This window comes from Periplaneta americana, chromosome 14 (assembly GCF_040183065.1).
Source record: "Periplaneta americana isolate PAMFEO1 chromosome 14, P.americana_PAMFEO1_priV1, whole genome shotgun sequence".
Taxonomy (NCBI): Eukaryota; Metazoa; Arthropoda; class Insecta; order Blattodea; family Blattidae; genus Periplaneta; species Periplaneta americana.
Genome location: NC_091130.1, coordinates 7,254,829 through 7,276,437, shown reverse-complemented (window position 1 = coordinate 7,276,437; position 21,609 = coordinate 7,254,829). Strand labels below are relative to the sequence as shown.

The following is a 21,609-nucleotide window of genomic DNA, read 5'->3' as shown; positions in this document are numbered from 1 at the left end:
CCGGCGTAGCTCAGTCGGCTAAGACGCTTGCTTGCCGATCCGGAGTTGCGCTTGGACGCGGATTTGATTCCTGCTTGGGTTGATTACCTGGTTGGTTTTTTCCGAGGTTTTCCCCAACAGTAAGGCAAATGCCAGGTAATCTATGACGTAATCCTCGGTCTCATATCGCCGAATTCCATCGACGCTAAATAACCGTTGTTGATACAGCGTTGTTAAATAACCAAGTAAAAAAAATACATAAAACTACTGTATTTCGATTTCTGTTGACCCTGCGCATGCATTTGCTGAAGATATTCCAAAGGCTTATCATCAACCCATGTATTCATGGACTGATTAGGACCTAAGCTTACTGTCATTTTGAAATGAACTTGTTTTGTAGCAGATTTTGATATGAGGCCTATCTTGATATTTATTCTGCTGGGTTCTTTAGTTGTGGTATACCTGTAATATAATAACTTTCGGTAGGTACTCATTCTGCTCACATAAGCTGCTGTATATTTTACAACTTCTCAAGAAATTGTCATTCAAACACATCACTTCAGTAGGCCTAGGTCCTTCTGTATATTTTCTTTAGTTCATGTAGCATATGAATATTCGTTTTAATACTTACACTTTATTTTTTAACGTTCTCCAGATATAAACATTGTAAGATATGGGGTCTGAGGGATGAGGAGACAATAAATTACTGCTCATAATTCTGTCTCCCAATATTCGGGGCATGGATTCATTTGCAGTATGAGCTGTGGCATTGTCTTATTGAAAAACACCGAGAAACTTTCTGCATATGTTAACTCCTCACATAAAGGTTCCAAAATGTGACTGATGTACCAGTACCTCTCACAATTGATTTTAACTTCATAGGAAAACAGCCCGATAATATTGTAGGGGCACTGATGGCACATCACATCCCTTTTTTATAGAGCCTCATGCACAATACCGGATTTCTCTGATGACCAGTAGGTACTGGTACCTGTATCTGTTATTGTTTGATGCCGTGTGATCATACAGATGAAACCACGCCTCATCGAAAAAGAAAATTGAATTGGGGTCAGTTTTTTCATTATTTACTTTTGCTAACACCCTATTACAAAAGTAAGGTCTACGATTTTAACCCTGGGGCTGTAATTAATGAAATATTGGAATTCTGCACAGTATTTCTAGTTTCATTAATGTTGTGACCTTGTGATTTTTATCTCTAAAGTGTATAAAAGGAATTCCATACGCTAGATGAATTGAAAGAAAATAAGACAAAGAATAATTATTGATCCATTACAATAGAAGACCTGATGCGTGTGTATGACAAATTCTTGAGAAGGTGTGAAATATATGTAAGACAAAATAGGGATTTTCTATATCACGCGACACTGAAGGTTTTTTTGTCGAAAAAGTGAAAAAATTGTCTCATTTTCAGAGGGAAGGTAGTTTGGCATGTGGCGTATTCATAAGTTATAGGACGTCAGTTGATTTGAAAACATTAGAAAGTAAGTAAAAATTGGAAAGAATACATCGGTGTAGGGAACCTAAAAGTGATTACAGTATTTAACATGTGAAATAAAGAGGTAGAACACTTCAAAATGAACGCACATTTTACTTTAATTTATTATGTGCAAGGCATACCAAAAGCCTAAACTAACCTAACTTGTCACAGATTCGTTTATGCAAGGCATACGAAAAGCTTAAACTAACCTAATCTAACCTAACCTGTCACAGATTCCCGCACCGTAGAACTTAGAAAAGTGCAAGTTGGAAGTTAGTATTGCATGCTATAGAAAAGCCAAAAATAGACATTAGGTACAGCATCTTCTGTTAGCAGGCTGAGTAGGCCTACTGAATGTTGTTTATTATACATCAATTTTAATTCGGTTAATTTCTGAGAGCACACATGCTCGTTAAGTGGTAGGGATCTGACTTGCTATGCAGTACGCAGCAGAAAGGCCCATTCACAATGAAAATTAAACATAACCGTAACATAAACACAGAAGTTTGCGCCCAGGCTACCAAATGGGATCATTCACAATGATTTGCATAAGCATTGACATAAACATTGCCGTAAGACGTTAACATGAAAGTTTGCAAACTCCAAACTTTCATGCTTATGCTTACGTGATTTGCAAACAGAACACAATCGTGGAGTGCTGAAGTATACGACAGAATATGAGGAAATGGCGTCATTGTTATGTTTCCATGGTTACCAAGTATGTTTGCTGTTATGTTTATGTTCCCATCGTGAATGATGGTATGATTTCTTGAGTTTACCGTAACGTTTATATTCTTAAGTTAACGCTTACGTTATGTTTAATTTTCATTGTGATTGTCCGATCTAGATGGTTCAAACACTATACTTTGATGCGTGCACCTGTAATGCCAACTTTATATTTGCAAGGACATAATGTAGTTGGTGAATTCATACTTCTTTCCTAGTAAGTAGATATTATCGACAATTTTTTAAAGTAAATTAGTCTTTAAGAGTAATTTATGGTTGTAGGAAACATTTTTATGATGTGTTTGTGGTATTTAAGCTGGATGCCAGTGTTTTGATTGCAAAGAGCAAAAGGAAACTAAACTCAGATGTTTTATTTTTTGCAGTATATTGGGTGTTTGGAAGTGAATACATCTATGAAAAGCCTGGATTTCGAAACTCGATCTCAAGTAGCGAAGTAAGTATCCTTAAGGTGTATCTACACAGTTCAACTTTATGCATTCAAGCAATATATTTAATATTAATTAATATAACTTATTTGCGCAGTGAAGATGACGTTCAAATCTGTGCACCATGTAGATACAAAATGAAAGGATGATTCCGAGCCTTTACCGTGAGACGAACTCGATAGCTTAGTTGGTAGAGCGCCTGACCAGAGTACAGGAAGTCGCAGGTTCGAATCCCGCTCGAGGTGTGAAATTTTTCTTTCATACCATGGCATGATTGTGACTATGAAGTATTTAAATTCACAAAATATTCATTCATCTTAATTAAACGTGCATTTTAAACTTGATTCTTTCAATATTCTTCCCAGATTACATGCGTATGTGCATGGAAAATTCTGTGGTGTTCGGGTAAAGGGGTATGTCATTTTTTTGTCCAGGTGGAATTTTGTTCCCCAGATGAACACACAAGTTAAATTATACAAGTGAGTGTGCAAAAATCAAAGAATACTAGCAGTTGATGTGTTTTATTTGTGTAGAAAATTATTTGTAATAAGGGTTCCAAGTTTAATTTTCATTTATCTCCGAACTCATTTTTATGACTTATCTCCCTTTACCCAAACACCACAGAATTAAACTGTATAGATTCAGCTTTACATCAGTAATATTTCTTACCCTTGAGTCGATTGTTCAAGTGAGCTAAGGACAGAAATTATTTTTGGACCAATGCTGATTTGCTGGGAATGGACTAAACAAGTAAGAATAGATTTGAAAGAATTGGTAATTTATGTAAAAAATGAATATTTATTAGCTTCTGAAGTTAGTAATGCTTTTGGGCGTGCTTCCGAACAGGGGCAGCAGCATTTCCTTTAAGGTTAAAGCCCAGTTCAGGTGTGTGTGTATTAATCGAAAATTAGGGGCTAGAAAATATTGAGAATAGGACGCATGTTTATGACATTTTTTCCGATTAATACACACACGCACGCACGCACACACCTAAACTGGGCTCTAACCTTAGGGAAAATTCCGCTGCCCCTGTTCGGAAGCGTGTCCCATTTTGTTCTCGTTGCTTGCGATAGGTTGTTGTTTAGGATTTACGAATAGAGGCACTTGTGCATCTTTATGCCAGATGTGATCCAGTTATTTTCTTTATTTTTAAATTGTAATTTTATTGTAGGCATTGCTATTTGGTAACCATAATTGAAAGTTTAAAAAAATTCTTCATAGGCTGCATTTACTGAAGTTTGCGCAAGAACAGTATCCCAGTTTTCCTTCCCAAGTAAATAGGTTAAATATTGGATATTTTCTTCACCGAAGGCAGTCAACTGATGTCTGAGTGAAGCTGATGGCTGTGTGTTATTGCAGAGAATGTATCAACAGAGTGTGCGAGGCGGCTGGACTGAAAACTGCCGACAAGAAGAGGAAAGCAGAGAAGCGAGTGCAGCGTGCCATTGCCGAGCACCCCATCATGGACCACGCCGGTGCCAATGTGAACCTGACGATCTCCAGCTGTGGCCTGGTTCTGACAGCCCTGGAGTCTGGACGGGTCATCGCTCGGCACGATATGCCCCGCATATCATTTGCTTCTGGTGGTGACACTGTGAGTTGTGACATCCAAAGTCTTAACCTGTAGTCACGTTACTAACACAGTGAAGTTCACCAATGGCTAGCATGTTGCCAGGCGACAGTAGAAAACAAAAGATGTGAGAACAAATGAATGGGATGTATAAACAACTGAATACTCTTTCAACATTAAGTATTGTAATATAGTGAATTGAATTGATTTGAAAGAGGAGAAATGGGAGGAGAAATTTGAAAGGTACGCAAAACACGTCCTTGCAAAGGATTCGGTGCTGAAAAAAACTGAATCATAATATAGGGGTGCCATTTGAAATTTGAAAAGTAATGGGATGCAGTGAAGGGTGAAATGTAAATGCAATTAACACTGGTTTTAAAACTTCCCCCTTAGTATCTAAATTGACGAGTTTTTTGTTTAAATTTAATTTAATTGAAATAAATAATTATTTAGATTCGAAAGTTTTGAAATGAAAGCCATATACAGATCTCTGTACATCTGGAGAACTGTCAAATGTACCCTTTAGACTACACTTGAAGTAATAACTCGGTCAAACTGCCTTTTATTTGCTGAAAATTTGCATCAATCAATCTTCTTAATGTATCCAGCTGTTTGCTGACAACATAAAGTCCACTATAGTCCATTCAGTTGTTGTTTTTCACGAGAAATGAGGGGTATTTTGATCGGTGTTCATTATAGATGCCTGTTGCTAGTAGTAAGAGTTGGGGTGTAATCAATATATACTGCAGTCCCACTATATTTTTCACTGCTTATGATTCATGGAGTCCCTCAGTGTAAAATTCTCCTGAGGTAAAATAGTCCCTCAATCGGATCTCCGGGTAGGGGCTGCACTGAGAGATGCCAAGAATCGTACTAAAGTACTTATTTGGAACACCAAAAAGTCACACTGTCCAGTCAATCAGAGCTGAAAATTTGAAAGTATTTAAAACTATATTTAATATTACGAAAGAAAACAGAAAAGAAAATGTATAAAAAATGAACAAAACAAGGAAAGTTCAATAAGCTATAACCTAGTGGGAAGAGAGATGTGGTTCTGCCAGGAGTCTTATATTATTATTTTTATAATATTATTATTATTATTATTATTATTATTATTATTATTATTATTATTATTATTATTATTATTATTATTATTATTATTTCCGCCCTAGAGGATGAAGTTGTCTAGTTACGTTGGTTGGATCTGTTGTTGAATATAACTTCACATATTCAATTCTGATAGTTCCTTGCTCTTGTTGCAGGACACATTGGACTTCGTTGCATATGTTGCAAAAGATTTGCATGACTGGCGAGCCTGCTACGTGTTGGAGTGTGGAGGAGGTCTAGCCCAAGATGTCATCACGAGTATAGGACAGGCATTTGAACTGAGGTTCAAGGAGTTCCTCACCATGCCTTCCAGCCAGTCAGTATATCACATCATTAACGTCTTACAGATATTAATTACAGTAGAACCCCTATTTAACGTTAATTAATCTTATATGAATGTTGACAGTAACTAGGAATTTGCTGTTTTTGTTTAAAAAATTTTGAATGCTGTTGCAAAAATTAAATTTACTTGTAAAAAAAAAGCTACAATAAGTACTTTCATCATATGATGACGCAGAATATCTGCATGGAAATATCATATGTACTTCGGTACATTAAAATAATATACATGATATGCGTAAATCACTTCGTGATTTAAGACGGCGCTTATTCCGTCGGATCCCGGCCAACTAGTCACTCATAACGAGTGCACCTCAGCACATGTGTGGACTTAGTCCTACGTTCATAGACATCTATGACGTAGTGCAGAGGGTGGCCACTAGAGGGAACCCAAGAGTTGGAACGATTCTGTCCGACACCGGGATGAATATCCGGTGTGGCTTAGTGGATAATAAAGCATCAGCACGTAGAGCTGAAAACCCGGGTTCAAATCCCAGTGCGGGAGAGAATTTTTCTCCATTCCATTACTCTTTCATCGTATGATGACGCAGAATATCTGCATGGAAATATCATATGTACTTCGGTACATTAAAATAATATATACAATAAGTAGGCTAAATTATGGATAATACTGTAAAAAAAAAAAAACTGGAAAACAGGTGCATGCCAGTCAAGTCTTCTTGTCATCTCGGATATCTTCACATTTGGATTTCTTTTTCATTTCGCGAATTAAATTTTTTTAATGAAAGAGCATTTTCTTATCTCGGCCATAGTTTTCTAGAGATGTGTATGTAATGGTGGAAACAATTTCGTCTCTTCACTGTGGTAGCACTGACACCTGAGCAAGCGCAACAGACAAGAAGTGAACGATTCTGTAAGTTGTGATGGTTACACAGGCATGCAGTTTGGTGTAGGTGCAGGGGAAATGAAGCAGCAGACTTTTTGGCTGATAAGGGCATTGAAATTATATAACCATTCCATTTTATTCTGTAAAACAACTAATCAAAAGTAAATTGAGATCTGCCTAAAAACAAAAAAAATTCTGATGAAGAAAAAGATGAAATCTGGGAAATTTTATTGACTAACGCAAGGGCCATGTAAATCTGCTGTTATGTTCAGGCTGGTAGCAGGTCAGGATTACTTGGAAAACCACCTGCATAGAATAGGAATTTCCCATACATCTGCCTATGTATTGTGTGATGCAAATGAAGAGATGAACATGGAACCCAACAAAAGATCTCAGCATTGCTACAAGATGATTACAAAAATACTGGAGTGCAAGACAGTGAATGACTTCATTGTCAACTTCTAGGCATTGGACCAGCAACAACATTTAAGCACTTAATATACCAAAGGACATAATTATACTTATTTCAATATTAATAAAATTAAAATAAATTAACAAATAAATAGTATTTGTCTTTAGAGACAATTAATATTAGATACCCTCCACAAAACTGGCTTCATTTATACACCGACAGATCCTTGATCTCCAGAGAACAAGGTGCCGGTGCATGTGTTACGTGCTGTCTCTTCTCACTTCATAGATCTCTTGGATATGGAACAACAAGTTTTGATGGAGAAATCATTGCAATAAGTGAAAGTCTCAGGAATCTTCTATGCCACATCAATAAATTTAAGAATGCAGTTATATTGTCAGACTCCAAAGCATCTATTCTATCAATAGTCTCTAAACACACACCTTCATCTCAAACAGCAGAAATAACTAAAATGCTCTCTCAATTAATATCACTCAATAAAAGAATTGTATTCCAATGGATACCATCCCATTGTGGAATCCTGGGAAACGAGAATGCTGATGCTTTAGCAAAGGAGGGCAGCACTGCTACTTACAGACCTGTTACTAAATCTACGTATTACTCTGTGAAAAGATTTATTAAATCTACATACTTAGACTGGCGGCCGGGTAGCTCAGTTGGTAGAGCAGCTGGCTACGGGCTGGAAGGTCCGGGGTTCGATCCCAGGTGGTGACAGGACTTTTTTCTCGTTGCCAAACTTTCAGAACGGCCCCGAGGTTCACTCAGCCTCCTATAAAATTGAGTACCGGGTCTTTTCTTAGGGGTAAAAGGCGGTCAGAGCGTGGTGCCGACCACACCACCTCATTCTAGTGCCGAGGTCATGGAAAGCATGGGGCTCTACCTCCATGCCCCCCAGGTGCCTTCATGGCATTGTACGGGGATATGTTTACCTTTACATACTTAGACTTCGACAAACAAAATTTGATAACACAATCTCAAGGGAAAAAATGGAACTCTCTGCATCTTAATTCACAGTTAATTCCGATTTACCACGAAAATCGTCTGTATCTGCATTTAGATTGGCAACAGGCCATGATTGTTTGCCCAAACACCTGCATAGAATTGGAATATATCAGTCCCCTAACTGCCCATTGTGCAACTCAAACCAAGAAATGGATTCGGAACACCTCAAAATCTGTGCTTCAGTGGCTGACCATGATAATATCTTTGAAAAATATTGGAGTGCGAGAGGTCAAATGACTTTGTCAAATGCCTGGCATTAGAAAACAACAACAACAACAACAACAACATATTAATAAATTTGTCCTCATTCATGAATATACTGAAGAGAATCAGTAATAAAAGGAACATACTATTTTGATGATGAAAATCACTTCTGGCAACTGATTGGACAGAAGGTATATTTATGTTTAGTATTTCTTTTTCTATATAGGATGGATTAAAAGTCGCTTTCCCCAAACACTTCCTTACATTTAATTACATTCAATTTACATTTGACTACACATTCCTTTGCAGCTTTTGTTCAAAATGGAGGCACTGTTTCTCAATACACAATTCACAATGTTTAGACACTGATTTACAGATGGTAGAACATAACTCGCGATTTTCATCGATTTTCACGAATGACTGTTCGATCATCTGTCGCAACTGATGTAGATCCTGTGGTTTCTGAGCAAAAACATTTTTCAGGATATTCCACAGCAAAAAAAAAAAAAAAAAAAAAAAAAAAATCACATGGCGTTCTTACTGTGCTTCCACCAACGTCATAGTACAAAAACACGTTGTTCTGTGGTTAATTTGCGATTCATTGCAAGAAACTAGCAGTTATTGCATTGAGACTCAACCTAACACAATAAAACAAAACAACTACAATAACAAGAAATGACATCAGAAAAACAGTTGACGCACGAACATGGTTGCCAACCCACCACTTATTACACCAGCTATTCGTTTGTTCAAGTTATGACATCTGTATATGTAAAAATATGAAACCTGAGAACGAATATTGGGGAAAGCAACTTTTGACCAACTTGTATTTTGATGTTTGTGAAAGATTGTTGGAGTCTAAAGAAATTACTCTCTCCATTTTTTTTTTTTTTTTTTCAGTTTTTGTTTTGATTTCAATAATTTCTTTAGGAGCCAGTTTGCATATGGGAAGTCAGATTTGTGGATTGTTGTGTCTGTGACTGTTTATTATATTCGTAACAATTTTAATAATAACTGGTTAATACATACAGAAGTTATTGATGGAATCTTATCTGTAGTAATGTCACGAGAGATCTGAGATTTCCCGCTAAATCCACGAGCGAAGCAAGTGGCATTTATTAGGACTATTTCGTGAATAACATAAAAATGTAAATAATATATCCCTAAAATTCGATCACAAAATGTTAATAATTGTTTATTAACGAATACTTAACCTATTCATACATTGTAAGTTCAAATACTCGTAGATGAATATCGATTACTGCAATAAAGAAATTCAATGTTATTATTCAGTAATGCCAATTGCGAAATACAGGTTTAACAATGTTAATTACATGTACTGCACTTTTCTCTTATTATTATAACATAAATACATTTTCATTACCTGCTGAAATCATAATTTAATTTAACAGTAACAGTGGGGACAGCTATATACCAATGCTTATGTATTCACAGCGAGACATGTTGCTACACAGCGAAGCCACCTCTGTATAGATAGGCCTAATTAAACACGAATTTTGTTACACCATATGGAAGGCAGTTTGATGAAAAGACCTTATTATTACTATGCAAGGTCTTTGGGTTTGATATGCGATGATGTTACATAAATATGAACACCTGATTTTCTATTAATTGTTTCATTTCATTCACAAAATACAAATTTTATAGGCTACTTATAGGTTAAGTTACCTGTGGGACCAATGTCAGCTGTGCCTTATTTCGACCGTTACAATCAGTGCTACACGAAAGCACTTTTTATAGCTCGACAAACGCATTCTCGCTGTAGTGTGTAACGGAACTAAAGCTGCATCTACACAGTTCAATATTCCAATCGCGTATGCGTGCAATCTGGGAAGAATATTGAAAGAATCAAGTTTAAAAAGTACGTTCAATTAAGATGCATGAAGATTTTGTGTCTACATGGTGCGCCGTTTTGAACGTCGTCTTCACTGCGTAAATATATTAATTAATATTAAATATCAATCTTGCATTTATTTCTTTAAAGTTGAAAGAAAAGTTTAACAGTGTAGTTGCATCTTAATGTATTCATGATCATCAATTCATGGGGAAACAGTTGGCAACAACGACTAAACAAAAGAACGACCATGCGATAAATTGATAGTGATAAATCTAGGTGCAAAAATTATCGCAAAGTGTGACTGTGATTGGTTGGAATTCAAAATTTCATTACACTTCATTGGTCGAAAATGGAATGACGTCATAGAAACGAAATAGTCTCTCCAATTTTTTTTTTTCCTAGATTTTTGTCTGGCTATTTCTCTATGTGTGCCTGCCATCTGTGAGCCTGTATAGCTGTGTGTCTCTCTCAAGTGCTTTTATGTATTAACATACAGAAATGAACATAAAATGAAGCTTATTAAACTTGGTTGGCAGGTGTGCCCTGAACGGTGCAGATAGGGACTACTACAACGACCTGCCTGGCAAGATCCCCCCTGATGCTGGCCCCCCTCCAGTGCCCCCTCTTCCGAATCTTCATGCTGCATCGGTGAGCACAGCAGCTGCGTCATCAGCAGTTGCAAGCACTGTGAGCAGTGAACCTGCCTCGCGTGACCGCCAGCAGCAACACACGGTGGTGCAGCGCACCCAGAGCGACAGGGCTGCTGGCAACTCGTGTAGAGGTACTGTATCACTGCCATGCCGTGAGAGAAAATATTTGCTGTGGCTGATCAAGCTTACCATTTATATGGTATTACTGGATTAGGAAATAAATTATTATTATTATTATTATTATTATTATTATTATTATTATTATATTAATATTATTCTCATTATACAGGGTGATTCACGAGAAAAGGTGAAATTTAGGATGTGAATTCTCAAGTCATTCTGAGTAAAAAAGTTCATATGAATGTAGGTCCATTTTCGAACGGTTACAAAGATATGCCTCTTTGATTTCACAAAAACTTCTGAGATTCCATTGTACTAACTCGTATTTAGAGATAACGAACAAATTTAAAGTTTATATTCACTTATGCGTACATACCTAATATTCTAGAAGTCGGGTTCGATGCACTTTTGTGCTTGGGTGTGAATCGCGCTCATCACTTGGGAGAGTTGCACATGGCTGTTCTTTATGCCGCATCCAAAATACGGTCGATTAGCGCCTCTCTCGTTTCCCCATTCCTTTGCTATACCAAGTCATCCAACCCCATAGACAGTAAATACTCTTCGATATGGTACCCTTCTGTTCGGAAAGCGTCGTTCATATTCAGCGACGGCACGCAAGGAACTTCCATCGCACAAACCATAAACATACACAATATCGGCGTATTCTGCAGTCAAAAATTTATAAGGCATCTTGAAAAACACAACTTAACACTTCCGATAACTGTACCTGTATAACTACTGTACTGTAGGTAGCTGAACTGATAAGTGATAGCGTATTTGTTGTGACATTTGTAATGCCCCATCACCCGGTTTGTTTCTCTTCTCTTATCTACATTGTTCACAAAGCAGATTCCAATGTTATGTCATTCATTGCAATCGGTGACCTTCTCTCAAGTCAGCAGCATATGGTAACGTCTGATTCACATTGGGGCGAGACGTTTTACCAAAAAAATGCATCTAGCTCCACCATTGTTCGAAAACGGACCTATGTTCATATGAACTTTTTCACTCAGATTGACTTAAGATATCGTATCCTAAATTTTTGACCTTTCCTCGTGAATCACTCTGTATAAATATGTTTAGATTTATATTTTGCTCCCTATAACATAGTTCTAGTAAACTACTATTAAATTAATTGTCATAATTTAACCAACTAGCTATCTCAACTTAATTATAATTCTTTACATATTGCATATAGACTGAATTGAATTACATTAGCTCCACCATCGTTCGAAAACGGACCTATGTTCATATGAACTTTTTCACTCAGAATGACTTAAGATATCGTATCCTAAATTTTTGACCTTTCCTCGTGAATCACTCTGTATAAATATGTTTAGATTTATATTTTGCTCCCTATAACATAGTTCTAGTAATTAATTGTCATAATTTAACCAACTAGCTATCTCAACTTAATTATAATTCTTTACATATTGCATATAGACTGAATTGAATTACATTAGCTCATAAATTATTACTATTTCGTTTAGGCTGCATCTCAAATTAAATAAACATGTACTAGTCATTAAAACTTAATTGAAGAATATTCCTGGAGAATCTTTAGTGTATTGTAAATACCCATAATTTAAATAAGAATGTCGCTATTGTATTGATTAAGGGGTTAGGTACAGCTTAAAGCAATAAAATTTTTGAAAATATTCAATATTTTTTTCCTCCATTACTATACCTTGTACCATAATGAAAATTGGTATGTGTAAAACACTGTCCTTCTGCTACATGAAAAAAAAATATTTTTATGATTTAAAAAAATTATTTACATATATTTTTTTTCAAAATTCAAAATGGTAGCAGTTCACTGTGCAGTGATTAAGCATTTCCGTCATAACTCATAAACTTGTTAACTTTTTCATGTTCTCTCTCTTTTATTTTATAGCTTAAATTCATATTTACAATATGCTCTTTCAACTACATTCCTTAATAAATAATATTTTTTTAATTTTGTGTTAGAAGAAAATACTGATATTTAACCATTTTTAAAATGAATTTATTTTTTATCAGACAATCTATCAAAGGTAGAGAAGTGATCTTGCATCATATTGTAGATATGACATGCATAAATACACACAAAAAATTTCAACACAAATGTTGGATAGTTTTTGAGTTATGTGGGAAATGCTTCATCACTGCACAGTAAACTGAATTTTGAAAAAAAAAAAAGTTCTTTTAAAATCGTAAAAATATTTTTATCATATAGCAGAAGGACAGTGTTTTACACATACTAATTTTCATTATTGTACAAGAAACAGTAATGGAGGGTAAAAATGTTAAATATTTCCAAAATTTTACTGCTGTAAGCTGTACCTAACCCCTTAAGGTTGGTTGAGTGGAAGAGAAGGCCTTATGGCCTTAACTCTGCCAGCGAAAATAAAACATTCTACATTCACCATGACTCGTCTTTAACTTAACCTATTCAATTAGGTTGACTAGTATTAATTTGTATTTGTTGTAAGGCAAGCTAGGACATGCTAGAAACTACAGCTTGTTATGCTTTATGTTTCAGATAATATTACAAGCAATCTGATCGATTTGAACTGCGAAGTTGCCCCTCCTCCAATGCCTCTTCCAAGACGCGAGCATGACTATGTCAACGACATTGTGATAAACAGCAACAGGGATGTGTTTGACATGCGTGAGTTCTTTTTTACCTTTTGTGTGGTTGCATGAAAATAAATTCAGAGTTCTTATATGAGATTTGATTTCAAGGCAGTGGTTGGGTTTGGTATATCTCTTGAATATTTCCACTTTATAGTTAAATGGTAAGTTTTTAATGTTTCAGATCTACATACTGGTTCCATCTTTCAGGTCACAGTCAAAACATATCATTATAAAAAATCGCATCAGCAGAATATGAGATAAAATTGAGTTAGGTTAATTGAAATATTGAAAATAACAACCTTAAAAACATCGTGAATAAGTGAATAATGCAGGATTTCACTTTATAAATTTTTTAGTTATTTATTTTTGTTGTTTACAACATTGTAATTCAAAAAACTTCTGTTTCTGTATGTAAGTTTTCAAGTGTGTAAATTACCAATAAAATAAAATAGAGTAAACCAAAATTGTAATAATGATACCAGCGAGTTACATCATATTGCCCATCCCTTTGGACATGACTTCTTGGGCATATCCAGCAGGATAGACTGCCTGTCCAGATGATTATTGACGATGTTATATACAAAATGTGCTGTAAATAATGTCTTTAATATCAGGAGGTTATTCTTCTAGATATTTCAAACAAAAAAATGTAATATAATTTTGTTCGTTTTTGCTTCCATTTCGAAATAAAAATTGTTTTATATGAAACATTTCATAGCCTGTTTTGGGAATGTCATTGATTTAATTCCCAATATCCTGTAAGTTTAAAAGAGCAGTGTATTGTGATAATATATACCTAATTGAAAGAATTTTAGTTTTGTCCTTGAAATGTGCAGAAATTTGATCTGAACAATTAATGTAAACATTTTAAAATTCTTTTTCAGAACGAAAGTTATATTTGTCCAGATTAAATTTCTGCACATTTAAAGGACGAAACTAAACTTATTTTAATCATTTATTATCATAATACATTACTCTCTGAAATTGAATGAGCATTTTGGGAATTAAATCAATGGCTTTCCCAAAACACGTTACGGAATGTTTTATATAAAACAATTTTTATCTCGAAAAGGAAGTAAAAACGAGCAAAGTTTTATTAATTTTTTTGTTTGAAATATCTCAAAGAATAACCCCCTGTAGTTAATGACATAACTTACAGTTCACATTATGTCTTGTCATGTACACTCTTGAGTATGTAATCAGAAAGTAGTTCTGAAATATTGCAAACTTTCACTACACATCCAGACTGGTGTTTGTTCCTGCACAATTTTTTAACCATTTTTGTTCTGCAGAGCCCTTCGGCGCTGCTGTGCCAACTGAAATTCTGGCTCCAGCTTCCCAAAGGGTGCAGCTGCAGAGGGAGGTTTGGTTCCATGGTCCTGTGAGTCGACAAGAAGCAGAAACACTTCTAACACGGGTGAGAAGAAACAGAAGAAAATATATATCCATATCTGATACTGTAATAACTTGTCTTTCAATGTCTCAGGTCCGTTCTTGTCCATTAATGTTCTCTCTATATATTTATGGAGTTCATTATAGGTTTGACACCTAACCTTGTCTTTTTGGAACAACTTCTTTTTCTTCTTTCTCTTGATACCCAATCCTTTACTGATTTTGGTTCTTTCTTTTGTGATGTTCTCTTGATATGACTGTAGAAACATAAACTTTCTTCCACTGTAATATCTTTACTAATTCATTGGTTTGTTGTTTTTGTTTTCTTATGCCAGGCGTTTGACAATAAAGTCATTTGACCTCTTGCACTCCAATATTTTTCAAAGATATTATCATGGCCAGCCACTGAAGCACAGATTTTGAGGTGTTCCGAATCCATTTCTTGGTTTGAGTTGCACAATGGGCAGTTAGGGGACTGATATATTCCAATTCTATGCAGGTGTTTGGCCAAACAATCATGGCCTGTTGCCAATCTAAATGCAGCTACAGACGATTTTCGTGGTAAATCGGGAATTAACTGTGGATTTTGATGCAGAGAGTTCCATTTTTTCCCTTGAGATTATGTTATCAAATTTTGTTTGTTGAAGTCTAAGTATGTAGATTTAATAAATCTTTTCACAGAGTAATACGTAGATTTAGTAACAGCTCTGTAAGTAGCAGTGCTGCCCTTCTTTGCTAAAGCATCCGCATTCTCGTTTCCCAGGATTCCACAATGGGATGGTATCCATTGGAATACAATTGTTTTATTGAGTGATATTAATTGAGAGAGCATTTTAGTTATTTCTGCTGTTTGAGATGAAGGTGTGTGTTTAGAGACGATTGATAGAATAGCTGCTTTGGAGTCTGACAATATAACTGCATTCCTAAATTTATTGATGTGGCATAGAAGATTCCTGAGACTTTCACTTATTGCAATGATTTCACCATCAAAACTTGTTGTTCCATATCCAAGAGATCTATAAAGTGAGAAGAGACAGCACGTAACACCTGCACCGGCACCTTGTTCCCTGGAGATCAAGGATCCGTCGGTGTATAAATGAAGCCAGTTTTGTGGAGGGTACCTAATATTAATTGTCTCTAAAGACAATTGTTTTAGTATTTCAGTGTTTACTTCTGATTTCAGTATTTCTTCTGTTAAATTTAGATTATATTCTATATTTAATAGAGTTTGTTTGTTTGTTAGTGTGTAAATAAAGATGCAGAATGGATAATGATAGTCCTGCTTTCATGATGATAATAGAGGTGTGCTTATCGATATGAAAACCAGTATAATTTGATATTTATCGACATTTTCATAATGGGTGTAATGTCAATATATCAGTGTGCATGACAATCTGCTTATAATCTGGAGTTAGAACATTGAACACTGTATGGATCTTTTCGATGTTGCACACAGTAGTGGGGGTACATATTTAAAATACGACACTATTAAAATTTGTATCTTGTCTAGGTTTTTAATCAGGATTAACCTAAGCATTGCTTATGAAACACATTTCAGAATACCCACAATTACTTTGGACAACACTATGAAACTTTTTCGTCGCATTTTCATTAACCAGTTAAAGTTCTGCCTCATCAATGGTGTGCGACATTTTTTCCACAATTTCAAGAGGTTTCGTCTTTCCTAAGTTATATGTTTTCAGGAGTTTTAGTTTATAGACAAACTTTCGAAATTATTTTTGATGATATTTAAATTTGTTAATACATTTTGAGAAAATATAGATTTGTTGAATCTTAATTGAAGACTCTTCATCATTAAAAGTTTCTAACATTGTGACGTATATGCTTGTCTTGCAATCCAGTGGTGTATAGTAAAGACAGACTATTTTAGTACTACTTCCTCTCTCTTTAGTTATCACTATTAGTGTCATCTTCATTAATGTTTTTTCTTCCTTTTCACCATTGGTGCACGTTTGTATTCGTACTTAATTCTTATGTTCATAATAAGTATATCAATTGTGAATGTTGCAGGATGGGGACTTCCTGGTGAGGGAATCCCAAGGTTCTCCTGGACAGTACGTGTTGACGGGGATGCAGGGTGGCATTAAGAAGCACCTGTTACTGGTTGACCCCGAAGGAGTGGTATGTTCACTTGCAATTCATGTACCCACCACATAACCGATATTTGCTAGCATATATTATATGTAAGTGTTTTCAAGGCCAAGTCGCAAGGTGTTTTCTTGCTGTACCTGAGCTGTGTTTGGGCATGGATTCGATTCCCGCTTTTGCTAATTTTCAAACTGTAAGGCAAGTATGATGTAATTCATGGGGAATTCTCGACCTCATCTCACCAAATACCGTCTTGATATCACCAATTCTATTGATGCTAGATAAACTAGTGTAGATACAGCATCATTAACTAAATGACTGCTTTCTTGTAACTCAGGAAAAACGTCAGTACAATATTAGTCAATGTAGCTAGTTGCAATGTATACAGGGGAGTGAGAAAGGAAGTGGCCACTCTACCCCGTTATCTCCTTGCTTAGCTGTCTCATAAGTGGCACCTTATTGGGTTACGTGTGAGGTTCAGACCTGTCTTCGAAGAGTTGACTAAACAACAGTGTCATTCACTAGTATTATACAGGGTTAGTTAAAAGTCCCCCACCACCTAAATAACTTTTGAAGCATACGGTTCAGTGACATGAAACTTGGTATGTGAGGATAACCATATACTAAGAACTCAATAATGGTATTACCGAGTTTTTTCTACTTCCGGTTTAACCGGTAGTAACTCCAACTCTCTTATTTTAAATGGAACACCCAATATATTATTTTATTTTTGAATAATACTCATTAAAAGCTTTTCAAAAATTACCCACACTTGATACTTCTGTACAAATTCAGTGTTGCTAAGTTAAGAAAACAGAAAAGTGTATCGAATATTAAAATAATAAAATATTCCTTCCTGAACAAAAACAAAACAAAGCTAGCTCACCTTCTAAATTATGTGTTCAAATTGGTAGCCCTCAGCTGCTTTACAATGTCACTCGATCATAGAAACCATTTAAGGAATGATTTAACCAGGCTTTAGGAATATCTTGCACCACTTCCATTTTTATTTAGCAACACTGAATTTGTACAGAAATACCAAGTGTGGGTACTTTTTGAAAAGCTCTTAATGAGCTTTATTCAAAAATAAAAAAAACATATTGAGTGTTCCATTTAAAATAAGAGAGTTGGAGTTACTTCCGGTTAAACCGGAAGTAGAAAAAACTCTGTAATACCATTATTGAGTTCTTAGCATATGGGTATCCTCACATACCAAGTTTCATATCACTGAACCGTATGCTTCAAAAGTTATTTAGGTGGTGCGTTTATTATTTTAATATTCGATACACTTTTCTGTTTTCTTGACTTAGGAACACTGAATTTGTACAGAAGTATCAAGTGTGGGTAATTTTTGAAAAGCTCTTAATGAGTACTATTCAAAAATAAAATAATATATTGGATGTTCCATATAAAATAAGAGAGTTGGAGTTACTTCCGGTTAAACCGGAAGCAGAAAAAACTCAGTAATACCATTATTGAGTTCTTAGTATATGGTTATCCTCACATACCAAGTTTCATGTCACTGAACCGTATGCTTCAAAAGTTATTTAGGTGGTGCGAGACTTTTAACTAACCCTGTGTAGGAAGTAAAAGTATGAAGAAAATACCCACTACACATTGTTGTTGTTTTTTTTTTGTTTGTTTGTTTGTTTGCGTGTGTGTTTTTTTTTGTATTTGAGATTGTACTCTCTGTCTGCCAGGTGAGAACGAAGGACCGCATGTTCGAGAGTGTGAGCCATCTAATCAACTATCACTGCGAGAACGAACTGCCCATCATATCTGCAGAGAGTGCGCTGGTGCTGCGGCGTCCCGTGCATCGGAACCGTCAGCTGTAGACGAGCTGCTCAGGTGCGAACATGCTGATATGTGAAACATAATTTATACCTGTTCCAAAGGATTTTACTTTGTGTGAAGTGTTTGCGTACTTTTGCTTTTTACGGAGGGACATAATTTTTTTTTTTTTCATATATTTCATACAATGCACTGAATCTCCCACAGACAGAGAAGCTACTTTTGACAGCTCTGTGATGTATATTTTTGAACTTCCTTCCATCTGCTTTCTGGAGCCCTGAACTCTTGAGAACTTTTCTTCCATGCCTATCTGCCTGCCCATCCTCCCTCTGACTATCTGTCGTCGGGATGGAGGAGGAGGATGGTTTTTAGTTCCATTGTCGTGCTCTGGCCCTGTGCCTTCCACATGCTTTACAAAAGGGTCAGAAGTAGAACCTTTCCCTGTGGCCACTGTAATAATAATCCATGGCGCTACAGCCCACGAAGGGCCAATACCGACCATTCGGCTGCTGGTCTCACGGCCACATGCCGAAGCAGAGGTGGACGATCATCCAACCAGAATGGCGGTATCATGTGGTTAGCACAATGAGCCCCCCCAGCCGTTATAGCTTGTTTGCGTAACCGGATTTCGCTACCTATCGTAGCTCCCCAAGTGCATCACGATGCTGGGTGGGCACCGGTCCCATACACTGGCCGAAATTTCATGAGAAAATTTCTTCCCCCATGAGGACTCGAACCAGCGTGGGACTTGGCCACTGTAATATTAATACATATATTTTAATAACACTTCCTACTGGTAAAATAACGTAGTCAATGCATAATTTGGTGATCATATTAACACTGTCATTATAGTCAGTAAATTAGAACTTTCCTTTCAGAAGAAGCTGATTGATTTTAAATCTCGGACTTATTGGTTCCTATGATTGTTATTGGATCAGAGATTCACTGATACTGTTGAGACTTAAGCTACACCACATCACAGGACATGAAATCAGATGAAACAGGACATTCTTCTTCATTGACTGTCACATACTGTATGTCTACCATTACTGCACACAAACTCGGTAGAATTGTTACAGAATACAATATTTGTATTATACAGGGTGTTTAAAAAATAGCTCATAATTGCGATTAAAATTGAATGAGGGGATTTTGGGTAAGAAGCTAATACATGCCAAGCTTGTATTTAGAAAGGAATATTTTTATGAAAAAAAAAATTTTTTTTTGCGGCTATTGTTGTACAAGTTATTTTAAATGGCATCCTGCAGTTGAAGTAGCATATTTTGGCCCGATTGTATAAACCATTTAATCTTAGATCAGAGGTTAAATTGATCCTTGTTTCAGCTGAACTTGGAATTTTGTGTTGTATAAAGTCTAATCTGAGATTAATTTGTCTCAAACTAAGGTCAACTTTGACTGAAGAAATTTCTCCGATTAAGTTAGATGATCCAAGTTCAGTTATTTCTTTTCTGTTTGAAATATATGAGTGACAGATTGTGCAAATAAAATATCCATTATTATTAATATTAATAGATATGGTAGGTACATTTATATATATATTTCTTTCCATTTCTTGCCTTAATACACAAACAATCTTATATTTTATAAGGCTCTATCGTGTTCAGCAGTATCAAATAACATAACCTATAATTATATTATATTTATAACAACCATTAATTATTAATGGATATGATAGGTACAGTCATAAATGTTCAATTAACTGTATTACTAAACGAAAATTGTCGTTTTATAAAGCTTTATTATGTTTAGCAGTATCAAACACCATAACATGATAACAACTCAGAGAACAGTCAACCTTCTTCTTATTGTCCGCCATTATTTACATTGCACAAAAAACCAGTGTCTCCAACAGAGTGTACGGAAAGTCGCCAAAAAGTAGTTGTAAAGTCGCTAGATTTCTCATTATCAACAAAGAAAGATTAAATTTTGTCACTATGGGGTGCTAAAAAGGTCACTAAATCCCTATTTAAGCAATATAAAGGTTAAAACAAATTATTGTTGAAAAAGAGTTAAAGTCGCTAGATTAGCAACACTGAACAAACCTGTCCGCGCATCACGTATTTCACCTGTTTATGCGATGTTGCCAGATCCTTTTCACGTGAACTTAGATTGCATTTGAACCAAGGTAATTTGATCGCAGAAAAGTTTTATACAATAGAAGAAGTGTCTGAACTCGGTTCACTTTTCGATCTTCGATCGAAGTTGATCTTTAGTCAGGGAGTTTTATACAATTGGGTCTTTATGTTGTATTTCGTGTGTTTTTTTTTTTTTTTTTTACAAAAGCACTATGGTCGTGGTTGCTATGGTAACAATTTTATTTTTGATAGCGTATTTTGTTATAAAAGTAGTTTTATTAATGAAATCACCATAAAACATAATATTCTTAAGAGAAAATAAGAGAATTGATATTTGATGATGATAGGATTTGGTAACAGAAGACATATACTAGAAGAGAGAAAGATATGCACACTTTATAACGAAGCTCATCCAAATTGGCCATCTGTTTCTCAGCCAACTGTGAGTAGAATAAAAATTAAATTTAAGAATGTGGATATGTCTGAGACATAAAATGATCATTTTCTGTTAAGAATATCGTGTTTTATGTCGATTTCATCAACAGAATTGCTTTCATAACACAGAGACTAAAAAAAAGAATATCAACAATAAAATTGTTACCACGGTAACCATATTTATTTATTTTATTTTATTTTATTAGCTTCCTCAAATTAGAGGCTGCCATTAGACAAAGCATACAAAACAATACAAGAACAAAATAGAAGATGAGAGCTAAAAGAGTAAGAAAAAAGGCAAACAAATACACAAACAAACAAAGGCAATTTACAGAAGAAAAAAAAAATTTCAAGTGCTTCTGGACAAAACAAAGGAAATTTTATATAAAAA

The 21,609-nt window shown here is 35.4% G+C and overlaps 1 protein-coding gene across 3 annotated transcripts in view; it reads left to right on the top strand.

The window, feature by feature from the left end:
• Positions 1–21,609, top strand: part of Shc (SHC-adaptor protein) — a 30,572-nt gene that overhangs the window by 1,364 nt on the left and 7,599 nt on the right. For 2 of the 3 annotated variants that reach the window (XM_069844858.1, XM_069844857.1), the window contains exons 2-9: positions 2,587–2,657; positions 4,009–4,243; positions 5,482–5,642; positions 10,546–10,790; positions 13,301–13,429; positions 14,688–14,812; positions 16,819–16,929; positions 18,597–18,744. In XM_069844858.1, coding sequence (XP_069700959.1) covers positions 2,587–2,657; positions 4,009–4,243; positions 5,482–5,642; positions 10,546–10,790; positions 13,301–13,429; positions 14,688–14,812; positions 16,819–16,929; positions 18,597–18,731 — 1,212 coding nt within the window. In that variant the 3' untranslated portion in view covers positions 18,732–18,744. Of the gene's footprint in view, positions 1–2,586; positions 2,658–4,008; positions 4,244–5,481; positions 5,643–10,545; positions 10,791–13,300; positions 13,430–14,687; positions 14,813–16,818; positions 16,930–18,596; positions 18,867–21,609 lie in introns of those variants that run through there. The other variant, XM_069844856.1, reaches the window with a different exon arrangement.